Source organism: Otolemur garnettii, unplaced genomic scaffold, assembly GCF_000181295.1.
Source record: "Otolemur garnettii isolate 467f Iridium unplaced genomic scaffold, OtoGar3 scaffold00148, whole genome shotgun sequence".
NCBI classification, from domain to species: Eukaryota; Metazoa; Chordata; class Mammalia; order Primates; family Galagidae; genus Otolemur; species Otolemur garnettii.
In genome coordinates this window covers 3565730-3577018 of record NW_003852543.1, presented here as the reverse complement: position 1 = coordinate 3577018, position 11289 = coordinate 3565730, and the positions used below count along the sequence as shown (strand labels likewise).

Below are 11289 nucleotides of genomic sequence, written 5' to 3'. Positions count from 1 at the left end.
GATACCACTCTCTTTTGAATTTTTCCAGCTCTTCCTTCTCTATCCAGTATTTATTTATTCATTTATTTATTTTTAAGACAAAGTCTCACTCTGTGGCCCTGGCACATAAAGTACCATGGCATCATAGCTCACAGCAACCTCAAACTCCTGAGCTTGAGAAATCCTTTTGCCCCAGCCTGCCAAGTAGCTGGGACTACAGGCATGTGACACAAAGCCCAGATAGTTTTTCTATTTTTAGTAGAGATGGGGTTTCACTCTTGCTCAGGCTGGTCTCCAACTCATAAGCTCAAGCAATCCACTAGCCTCAGCCTCTCAGAGTGCTAGGATTACAAGCATGAGCCAACACAGCTGGTCGTCTATCCAACTTTTAAATGTTGGTCCTAGGACTACTCTCTACAAGGTCTTCCTGGTGTTCTCACCCATTTCCAGTTTTATGATGTAAATGATAAATGATGTCCAAAATTATTTCTCAGTCAATAGATCACTTCCTCGAGTGGCCCATGTCACTCACCTGAGTGCCAAACTCTTATGCAAGTGGTAGTAATAATAATAATAATAATAAAGTCTCACTTTCCACGTCCAAATATAATTCAATTGCTAGACCTCTTACCAAGGAATAATATCATGTCCTGCCCTACCTGTCAGAGCTCACTCACTACACTTAGTCACAGTGTTGTGGTCAAGTCCTACCTCAGGCCAGGATCTTTCTTGCCTCACATTTGCACTTGTTCCTTGTGCCTGGAAACACGTTCTACAGTCTGTGGTTAAAGATCTTTCCTGAATCCCCAAAGGATTCTGCTATTTTCTTTCTTTTTTGTGTGTGTAGAGACAGAGTCTCACTTTATTGCCCTCAGTAGAGTGCCGTGGTGTCACAGCTCACAGGAACCTCCAACTCCTGAGCTTAGGTGATTCTCTTGCCTCAGCCTCCGGAGTAGCTGGGACTACAGGCGCCTGTCGCAATGCCCAGGGCCCGGTTTGAATTCGCCACGCTCAGTATATGGGGCCGGCGCCCTACCCACTGAGGCACAGGCGCCGCCCAGGAGTCTGCTATTTTCAATCACAACTCAACCTCATCTGTTTTTTCGTTTGTTTACTGTCTGCCTCCTCAACTCCTAACTCCAAGAATACAGAGATCGTATCTATTTTGTTCTTTATCATATCGTTGCATCTGATAGTCTGGCCCAAAGGCGTAATACTTTTGAATGTGAAAACAAATGTGGGCATACCAAGCATATAGCGGTAACCACAAAGCTTCCATCAATGTCAATTCCAGGAAAACCACCTTTTTAAATAAAGAGACACCAAGCATGCTGTAGGAGTCTTGGGTAGCAGCTGCCCCACACACCATCCAGGAACTGGGGAGATGCACCAGCCCCGCCAGGGCACCCGACGCCAGCCGAAGCCAGGTCCTGATTGGCGGAGCGCCCCCTCGGCCCGCCCCACCTATCCTCCCCTCCCTCCCCCCCCTCCCCAGCAGCCTCGGCTCTCAGCTGGCGGGTCAAGAACCGAACCGAACATATCCGCTCTCCCCGCTCAGGCTGGCCCGGCCGAAACACTGCTTTGTTCTGGACCTTTCCCGCCGCGCCTCCCACACTCCCTGGCCTCACCTGGACTAGGCGGTCTCATGTCGCCTTCGGCCTCTTCAGAGCTGGTTTTAAATCGCGCGCGCTGAGAAACCTGAGCGTCGTAACGGCCGTGTGACGTCATCAGGGGGTGGGGCCAGCGCGCGCCTGCGCAGACCACCTCGGTTCTCCACGGGAAAGAGCAACTCCAGACAACGCACAAGTGAAATGTCTCGGGTAGAGGGCCCCTAGCCCAGCCCATAGTATGGAAACCCCCTCATTCCTAGGCGCGGAATTAGGCCCTGGGGACCCAGAATCGAGCAGGGCGGACAGGGGGTTCTTCTGTCGTGGAATTTACTTTCTGATGGGGAGGCAGATCACAAAGAAAACGATGTTCATTTCTCCTACAGACCTCTTCTGTGAAGGAAGCAAAACGCTAAAAACATGGGAGGGGTGTGGCAGCCAGGTGAGAGGGAGCCCACCTGAGAATGAGAAGCGTTCCAGGTGGGGAAGGACGGATGCAAAATGTTGTATGTGCCTTTTTAAAATGAAGACCATCATTTTTATTTAGACTTTTGTGAAAAATTTCATGGAATCTACACCTCCCCTTCCAAAAAAGGTGGGAAAAAGTAGAAGTGTAAAAAATGCTGCCTCTCCATCCAGTTTCATCTGACCTCAAGACTGACTTATGGCAAGAAGGCCAAGGCAACTCTCTCAATATTCCCTAGAATATCTATCTTATAATGCATCCATCTGACATCTTTAATAGTATTTTTCTGGCGGCGCCTGTGGGCTCAGTGAGTAGGACGCCGGCCCCATATACCAAGGGTGGCGGGTTCAAAACCCGGCCCCAGCTGACCTGCAACCAAAAAGTAGCTGGGCGTTGTGGTGGGCGCCTGTAGTCCCAGCTACTCGGGAGGCTGAGGCAAGAAAATCGCTTAAGCCCAGGAGTTGAAGGTTGCTGTGAGCTGTGTGATGCCACGGCACTCTACCAAAGGTGACAAAGTGAGACTCTGTCTCTACATACAAAAAAAAAAAGTGTTTTTCCTCGACAGCACTATTGTCATCTAAATGAGACCATCTTGACATGGAGGACGCTTGCTCTTTTTGTAGGACCCTTTAGCAGCCCTGACACCATTTGCCCACTAAATGCCATCAGTACCACTCAGTCATTTTGGCAATCAAAAAGTACTGCCCTTCGTTGAAACCACTTTTTAAACCTATTAAAAAACCCAGGAGGGGGTAGTGCCTGTGCCTCAAAGGAGTAGGGCGCCGGCCCCATATGCCAAAGGTGGTGGGTTCAAACCGAGCCCAGGCCAAAAACTGCAAAAAAAAAAAAAAAAAAAAAAACCAGGAGGGCTTGGGGCCTATAGATAAATGAGTAGGGCACCAGCCACATACACCAAGACAGGCAGGTTTAAGCCCAGCCCCGGCCTGCCAAACAACAATGACAACTGCAACAACAACAAAATAGCTAGGTGCCTGTAGTGCCAGTTACTTGGGAGGCTGAGGCAAGGGAATCGCTTAAGCCCAAGAGTTTGAGGTTGCTGTGAACTGTGATGCCACAGCACTCTACCAGGGTGACATAGTGAGACTCTGCCTCAAAAAAAAGACAAGAAAACCCCAGGAAGTTTATACTTTGGAAAAAGGAGAGCGTTCTCAGGTTCTCAGCTCACAGTGGCCATGCTGACAAGTTGGAAAACACTTGTTCCAGCCACAAGGCAGAACACTGTTTCAAAGGAGAGATAAAAGGGAACAGGATTTTATACTAAGCAGGTGGCTAAATATACATATTTAACAAGCTGTAGTAGGTAGGGTTATGAATATTTATGAGAAGAAAACAAGCATGTTTAATTGTTTTACACTTCCCACTCTGTCCTGGCTGGCATCTCAGTTTTAAGGTTTTTTTCTGGAGTCCCCTTGGCCGAGAGGGGTCCATTACGTTGGCAGGGGCAGGGAGTATCAGGATTTCATTTTTAGATCACAAACCTATTTGTTGTTCATGTGAACTCATTCCTCCAGTGACCACTTTCAAATCTTTAGTGTAAGGCAGTGGGGGATAGAGGAAAGAAAAGGAGTTCACAGGGTTCTTCACCTCAGGGGATGATACCACCAGCTACCCAAAAACTCAGATCAGGAGTTATCCTAGATGGCTCCCTCCCCCCTTCTCTCCACATCCAGTGCAGCACTCTTTACTTCCTAAACTCAATTCTGCCTCCTTTTCTTCCACTGGCCTGCTCTGACTCTATCTTATTGGATCCAGAGTGGTATTTGGTACAAATCTGAGCTGTCACTTCCACTTGTCCCCTACGACTTCCAGAAGTCTAAAACTCTTCAAAGGTTCATTGCTCTGGAAAGTTCTGAAGGTCCTATCAGGGCCTGCAGGCTCTGCCTTCTCCCTGGACCCCTGCTGCCTCTCAGGCCTTATCTTTAACCTTGCCTCCCCTTGCTTCCCACCCTTGAGTCACTTGGGCCTTCTTCAGACCCCTCCTTAGGCCCTCCTCCCACCACAGGACCACTGCACATGAGCACTCCTCTACCACAGATCCTCTTTATCCCCACGATCACTCTCTTAGTGCCATTTAGGTTTTAGCTTCCCTTATCCTCAGAGAGACCTTCCTGATATGTGCACAAGTTTCCTTAATGGAAGCTTCGGTTGCAATTTTACATGCACTAGGGTGACTATTTCATGTCTATCTCCTCCACAGACTATCATCTCCATGAGAATGAAGTTGTATATGCTCACCATTGTTTCCCAGTACCTGATGCAGGCCCTGGATGCAGCCAATAAGCACTTAAATATGTGCTGAATGAGTACAGTTGGAGGGCAAGTTTAATCCTGGGTTGGGTATGTTAATGTTTCTTGGTCTCATTTTCTTCCCATCTATCTCATATAAGGGGGATGACAATAACCACTTCACTATTATGAATTAGGTAGTAGATTAAACTCCCTGCAAGCTTTTGGGCTCCACATATGCTAGGGTCCTGTCATCTCCCTCACTTGTTCTCTGCTGAGTGCATCTGAGGGACGAGAATGGGAACAAGTGTGAGCCTCGGGATTCCTTGGGTGTGCGAAGTGCAGCAAGGGTTGGGAGGATGGTAGGTGGCCCTGAATTGTGAACCTCTGAAAAATTAGCTTGGAACCCTTGGGAGAGGAAGGCTACTAGGTGATCCACTGGGTGAGGCCTAAGGCTGTTCTGTGGGGATAATGGAGCAGCCTAAGCCTAAGCTGACTGCTTTACCTAAGCTGACTCCTTTGAGCTTCCTGTGCAGGAAAGCAGAGCTATCTTTGTTTTGGGGGTTAGCACTATAGAGGGTACCCAAAGAGTGAATGACTCATCAGTGGTATCAGTGGTTTGCAAAGCTCAGTCCTTCTGTTGTACAAAAGTAAACTCGTGGGACCCCTCCTACTACTTGGAGTTAGTGGAGTCACCCTCACAGGGATTTTAATGCCCCAAATAAGTGGAAAACAGCTTTTGTTTATGTGAAGAACAAGTAACTCCATTGGCTACCTGAACAAGCAATCTATGGGCTATAAATTTGCCCTGATCTTCCAAACTCCAGCTGGCTTATTTCATAATGCAGTGCCTGATATAAAACATCAAGTCACTGGGATTCAATGGGCATGTAGTTGACGGCTTTGCATTCAATTTGGCCCTTAAACAAATGCCTTTAATTTTTATGTCATGGGAAATTCTGACCTCATAAAGACTGGGCTAAGAACCAACAATTTCTGTCTTCTAGAATTTTTAAACAATAACATCCTACTCTTAAAAACTAATATAGTGCTTTTTGCTTTTCAAAGCACTTTAACACTTATATCTTTTTTTTTTTTTTTTGAGACAGAGTCTCACTATGTTGCCCTTCGTAGAGTGCCATGGTGTCACAGCTCACAACAACCCCCAACTCTTGGGCTTAAGCAATTCTTTTTCCTCAGCCTCCCAAGTACAGGCACCCGTCATAATGCCTGGCTATTTTTTGGTTGTAGTTGTCATTGTTGCTTGGCAGGCCTGGGCTGGGTTTGAACCCACCAGCCACATACACCAGAGCTGATGGGTTCAAACCCCGCCCAGGCCTGCCCAACACTTATATCTTGTTTTATTCCAAAGACCACTCTGAAAGGTCGGTATGGCAGGTACTTTCCTCCAGGCTCTGTCACTTACTAGCTATGTAATTTTGGAGATGTTATACATATCCTTTCTTTGCCTCAGTATCCTTATATGCATAGGTTATAGCGTGAAGATTGTATTACCAGATGTAAAGCAGAACAGTGCCCAGACCCTTGGCAATGCTTAGCAAACACTAAGTATTCCCATTACTATAACTGCTGCTATATCCTGGGGGCTAGCCAGGTTTTGTTTTAGAATAAAGCTTAGCTTCCTCTTTGGAGAGGTTTCCCCTTTAATTGTAAGAGTATTCCCATAGCACTACAGGTCTGTTCCTTCCATTACTACTTGTTTTTTCTATGTTCTTTTTTGTACCCTCTGCCCCACCCAAGCTTTGCTGACTGTTCCCTTTGTAATCTTCTGCCCACTCATAACTTTACATTTTCTTTCTTGTCTCCTATTAGACTAGAAACATTCACGTAGTACTAGAAATCATATCACCTTTCTACTTGAGCAGACTTCTAGAGTTTATGCATGTTGTTTGTAGTCACTGAGATCTTTTAATTTGGCTATTTTGAAAATTAATAACATAAATGTTCCTTAACATTTTGAATTATTCTTTCCTGGCTGCTGGCCATGCCACTGGGAAACCACAAGGCAGACTGGTTCAAGGTAAATTAAGAAATACAAGGACGTACTAGATGGAGCTATCCTCAGGGTAACATGAACTTCTTGGGAACAGGCATGTGAGAATGTTGATCTGCTGAGTGTGTTATTGCATAGATTCCAATGTATACAGAAAATAGCCTCCTTTATTGAATTGTAACTGAAATACCATTAAATGATTTTCTAAACAAAAAAAAAAAATGGATTTTTTAAAACCCAAAATCCTATGAGCATAGAGCCAACCATCATTGCATCTTATCTTAAAAGTAGTACCTAATGAATTCCCCAGATGACAGGAGAACACAGGACCTATTGTGCAGTAGGAACCCGGAACATTGATTAGCATCAGCTTCTGGGACACTTTTAATTTATTTTTGCTGAGTGTGTGTTGGGGGATGTGGGTTGTATTCTACAACTGAAGCCCATACAGGCCAGCATCTGATCCCCCTTGAGGTCAAGTTATATGGGGACAGACTTTCTTCCCCAGTAGATCTTCCTGGCAGTGCTAGGTAGAATAGCATTGGTATTTCCAAAACAACCACACCCATAACTATACTTGCATTTCTTAACACTCCACCTCAGCATGCCCGAGGTTTGGTAAGAAGGAAAAACTACACCATCCATATCTCTAGAATCACAATTTTGTTAGAGTTGGACTGCTTCATAATCCCTTCCTGCCCAGCCCTGGCAATGAGCCTGGATTGTGATGACCTCTTTTCAAAACCACAAACGTAGTTCAAGTAATCTCTTTGTCATCTTTGAAAAGAAAATACAAAGGCAAGACCAGACTGGGAAAAAGTATAGGTACACATGGTAGCTAAACCTTCTTTCCATTTAACAAACAAGTGGCTCCTCCTCAGAAACAAAGTAATTGTTCATCTCAGAGCCTCAAAAAGAATGATGTCCTTTTTTAATAATGCTGTTTCCAGGCATTAAAAAGGTCATTAAATGTTGGCTATTTCATTAGTTATAGTAAACACATTATCTCAATTATGAGACAGGTCACTATTGACTTACTATTTGTGAATCAATGCTAATAAATCATTTAGGTAATACTGGAGTTTTTCCAAATGCATAAAAGCAGCTATATTGGCATTTTTAAATGGGCTAAATCAAGAAAATAGAAAATAAACACCTTGATTATATTTTCAAAATAGAGATGGTCTGAAAAATTAGAGCCTAAAATAAGAAAAGTTGCCAGTGACAGTACATGGTATTTGGAATAAAATGGAGTGCCCTCTGCTTGAATGGGAATTAAGCTAACAGTTCGAGTAAACCAATTCACAAGGAACACATTGGGAGTCATTCACAAAAAGGAATAGCATGGAATGGAGGTGTTATGCAGTTCTCCTTTGCTTCCAGTGTTAATACAAAGACACAACTTCACAGGCCCCCTCTGGATTTCAACTCCTTAGCAGCAAATTTCTACCATAACATCCATTTCCCTGGACCTTTTTTGGGTTGTGATGAAAGTTAAGTCAAAAGAAGAAAGCCTGAGAAGACTCAACCTTGATTAGGCCCTGCATCCATCCTCATGACCATTTCACACACTCCTTCAAGTGTCTTTTTTTTTTTTTTTTGAGACAGAGTCTCATTTTGTTGCCCTCAGTAGAGTGCCATGGCATCACAGCTCACAGCAACCTCAAACTCTTGGGCTTAAGCGATTCTCTTGCCTCAGCCTCCCAAGTAGGTGGAACTACAGGCACCTGCCACAACACTCAGCTATTGTTGTTGTTGTTATAATTGTCATTGTTGTTTGGCAGGTCCACGCTGGGTTCGAACCCTTCAGCTCCAGTGTATGTGGCTGGCGCCCTTAGAGCCATAGGTACCAAGCCTCCTTCAAGTATCTTAATCTATCATAGCCCCAACTGGCGAGGTGAAGGTCACATATACTGCTAATACATCTGAAAAATAAACTCTTTTGCAGCCTGAGGAACCAGAAATACTTTCTCCCATTTTTTTAATGGCCTTTACATTAAGGTGCCGCAGCCAGTGGGGCACAGGGCAGAGTTTTTACCTGGGTCAGAAGGTTGTGAAACTCTTCCACGGCCTGGGAATGTGCCATGGGGTTTAGCACCAGGTGTTGGAAGAGATTGACAGGCTCAGCATTCCGAAATGTCTTAGGGATCGGGATGGTCAGGGGCAGGAAAGCGTTACCAATGAGGAAATGATGGAGGGACCTTTGCTGGAGGCCACGACCCAAGAACCAGAGAATGTCCTGGAGACGCTGAGAGAGCATGTTGTGCTGCCAGTCTGTTAGGGGCAGCCGAAGCAACAGGTGCATGAGGGCTGTTTTGAAGTGGTAAGAGGTGAGGATGGGGTGGGATGCTCCGTCGGGTAAGTTCTGATGTTCATGGAGACTTAAAATGATCTGGAGGCACTTGAGGTGACAGGTGTTGTCTGGTGCAAAACGCCCTATCATCTTCAGGAACAAGTGCTCACAGGCTGCAAAGGACTCAGGCCAGTCTACACTGGTGAGCTGTTCCAGGTCAGGAGCCTGACTCAACAGGTAGACCAAAGTATCTTCCCGTTGCACCCCCAGGATCAAGTGGATTGAAAGAAAGCGGCCTGAGGGATAGTCCAGCCTGAGCTTGCAGGAGGTGGTAGATTGTGGGAGACTGAGTTTGAAGTCATACTTGTGGGCCACAAGGGCCCAGGCATTGCCCACCAAGTTCCGGAACCACTGCATGGTCTTGTACACATCCAGGTGGAGGCCAGTGCAGAGAGCTGCCTTGACAGAGGTGCTGCACTTCCCTAAGACCACTGAGTGGTCCCTATGGTGGTGCACCAGGCATAGCACATCCCCTAGGACTTTCTCACGCTTGCACATGCATTCTGTCTCCACCAGCACACGGCCACAGCGGCGGCCTAGGGCTGGATCCCTCATCTCTAGGACAAACATAGTGCCATGAGGTGGGCCAATGGGCACCAAGATATCAAATTTCTGAGTCTCGTGAAGGGTCCCCCATTTCTCAAAGGCAGCCCCGATGCCCAGGCAGTCCTCCAACTGTGGGTGAGACTCCCGGCGACTGAGAGCCCGACAGGCCTCAATGAGATCGTCCACAAAGCTCTCCACAAACTCACAGGTGGAGGGCAGGTCACGGATGGCACTGTGGACAAAATGTTTGTGAAAGGTGTCCAGGGCCTCCTGGGTGGGGAAGTCAGCGAGCCAGTTGTAAGAGGTCAAGGGCACAACACGGACTTCCTCCTCCTCCTCACTGCTGGAATCAAAGGCCGGCTCATCCTGCATGTTCTGTCGCAGGAGTTCAAAGACAAGAAAAAGGCAAACGAGGCCAGCATTCCATATGTTTCCCAGCATCCAGCTTAGAGGCCCCTCCTGGCTGTTGGACTGGAACGGCCACCCCATGTCTTTCTTTCCCAGCACTAACTGGTCATCGGATGTATCTCCTCTCCAGAAGTTCTCTATTTTCTGCTTCTGCTCAGCTGCTCGCTTTCTCTCTTCAAACTCTATCTCTAATTGGCGCATCTCCTCGCTCATTCGCTTCTCCAGCTGTCGACTTCTGGCTAGTGTGTCCAGGTCCATCCGGTCACTGACCATCAAGGGGTGGTGAACAACATACATTACTGCCAAGAACAGCAGGCTTACCACAGCCATGGAGGCCTCTGCATCTGGAGAAGTAGGAGGGTGGGAGTCAGTGGTGATCTTCCAGACTCATCTGCTCTCCAGTGCATATTCCCCAGAGCCCTGGTACCCTAAATCCTGGAAGTCAACTACTCAAAGCTCACAGAGCTGGGCTTGGACAGAGCAAGAGTAGTCTACCTGGGAGGAGGTTTGGGAGAAAGGGGGGACAGCAGGATGTGCCACTCAGTCTCTCTACTGCTTTCCTTCCACATGGTGTGGGTGGTATTTAGGCTTCCAGAGGGTGGACATGGGGTTCTTTTCATTCCTGTGTAGGATGGGGAGGGGGACCTTTGTGGTAGGGTGGCCTCACCCGACTCATCAGTCCACCAGGGGCACCAGATATGCCCTGCTGATCCCAGAGGCTCCCTTCCACAGGCAGAGAGCACTGAGTCTGCCTGGGCAGCACCTTTCTTCTCTCCAGGCAGCAGCCCCAGACTCCACCTATAGCACCCCACTTCCTCTGTGACTTCACAATCTTCATTCTGTTCACCTAGAGTCATCAGAACTCTCAGCCTTTCCCTCTCTGTTCGGTGGGTACCAGAGAGGCACAGTGCCACCAGCTGCTTACTACTGTGTTTTTGAGGTCCTAAGGGAGCTACTGGGTGCTCCATAGGTGGGTGAGCTAGCTCCACTTCTCAGCCCAGGAAACCGCCTGCAGAACCAGGTGCCGAAAGCCTATTTAGCAGTGGTCTGCAGCTCCTCTGCCTTCCCACTTACCGCTGAAGCATAAAGCTTCTGGGATTCACCCCAATAACTGCCAAGCTACTGCGTTTACCAAGATTCATGAAGGACTGTACCTGTTGTATGGATGCTGAAGCCAGGTGAGGGACTCTCCTCCCTTAGGAACTTGATCTTGCTTAGTCTCAGGGCTTTCTCCAGCAACTGTTAAAATTTACAAGGTACCTGATGGCTTTGGCTCAAAGCAGAGTCTCCCCCTCCCCATTTATAACTTTCCTAGATTCCACACTCAGAGATTTGTACTCTCACCCACCTATCCATATCAAACCAGGTACCCCTCATTCCTCCTCAGGGTTTTTCCTGGCCCGGTTTCTTACCGTCGGTGTTAGCAGACACACGGTCTTAAAGAGACAGCGCGGCCTGACCCTCCCTGCCTTCTTCCCCGCGGGGTGGGTGCTCCCGGTTCATAGCTGGGGCCACACAGGGAGGGGGCCCTGATCCCCTTTCCGGGGATATACACCATGTTGGTCCCAGCATCTGAACATCAGTGCGCGATGGGCCCCCGCGACACCAGCCATGCGTCGGGCTGCTCAGGGTGCCAGCCAGCAGAGGCAACTCCCGCCGTCCGGGCCCC

At 47.5% G+C, this 11289-nt stretch overlaps 1 protein-coding gene across 2 annotated transcripts; it reads right to left on the bottom strand.

Annotated features, from left to right (window-relative positions):
- Window positions 1-8259: 8259 nt before the first annotated feature.
- ITPRIPL1 (ITPRIP like 1) lies at window positions 8260-10860 on the bottom strand. 2 transcript variants are annotated; one of them, XM_003799273.2, is made up of 2 exons: window positions 10753-10860; window positions 8260-9964 (listed from the first exon to the last, which is right to left on the bottom strand). In XM_003799273.2, exons 1-2 carry the CDS (start codon window positions 10760-10762, stop codon window positions 8310-8312), a joined length of 1665 nt encoding a protein of 554 aa, XP_003799321.1. In that variant the 5' UTR covers window positions 10763-10860; the 3' UTR covers window positions 8260-8309. The 2 variants fall into 2 exon arrangements, with proteins under 2 accessions (XP_003799321.1, XP_003799320.1); XM_003799272.2 differs by lacking the exon at window positions 10753-10860 and adding an exon at window positions 10288-10382.
- Window positions 10861-11289: the final 429 nt, after the last annotated feature.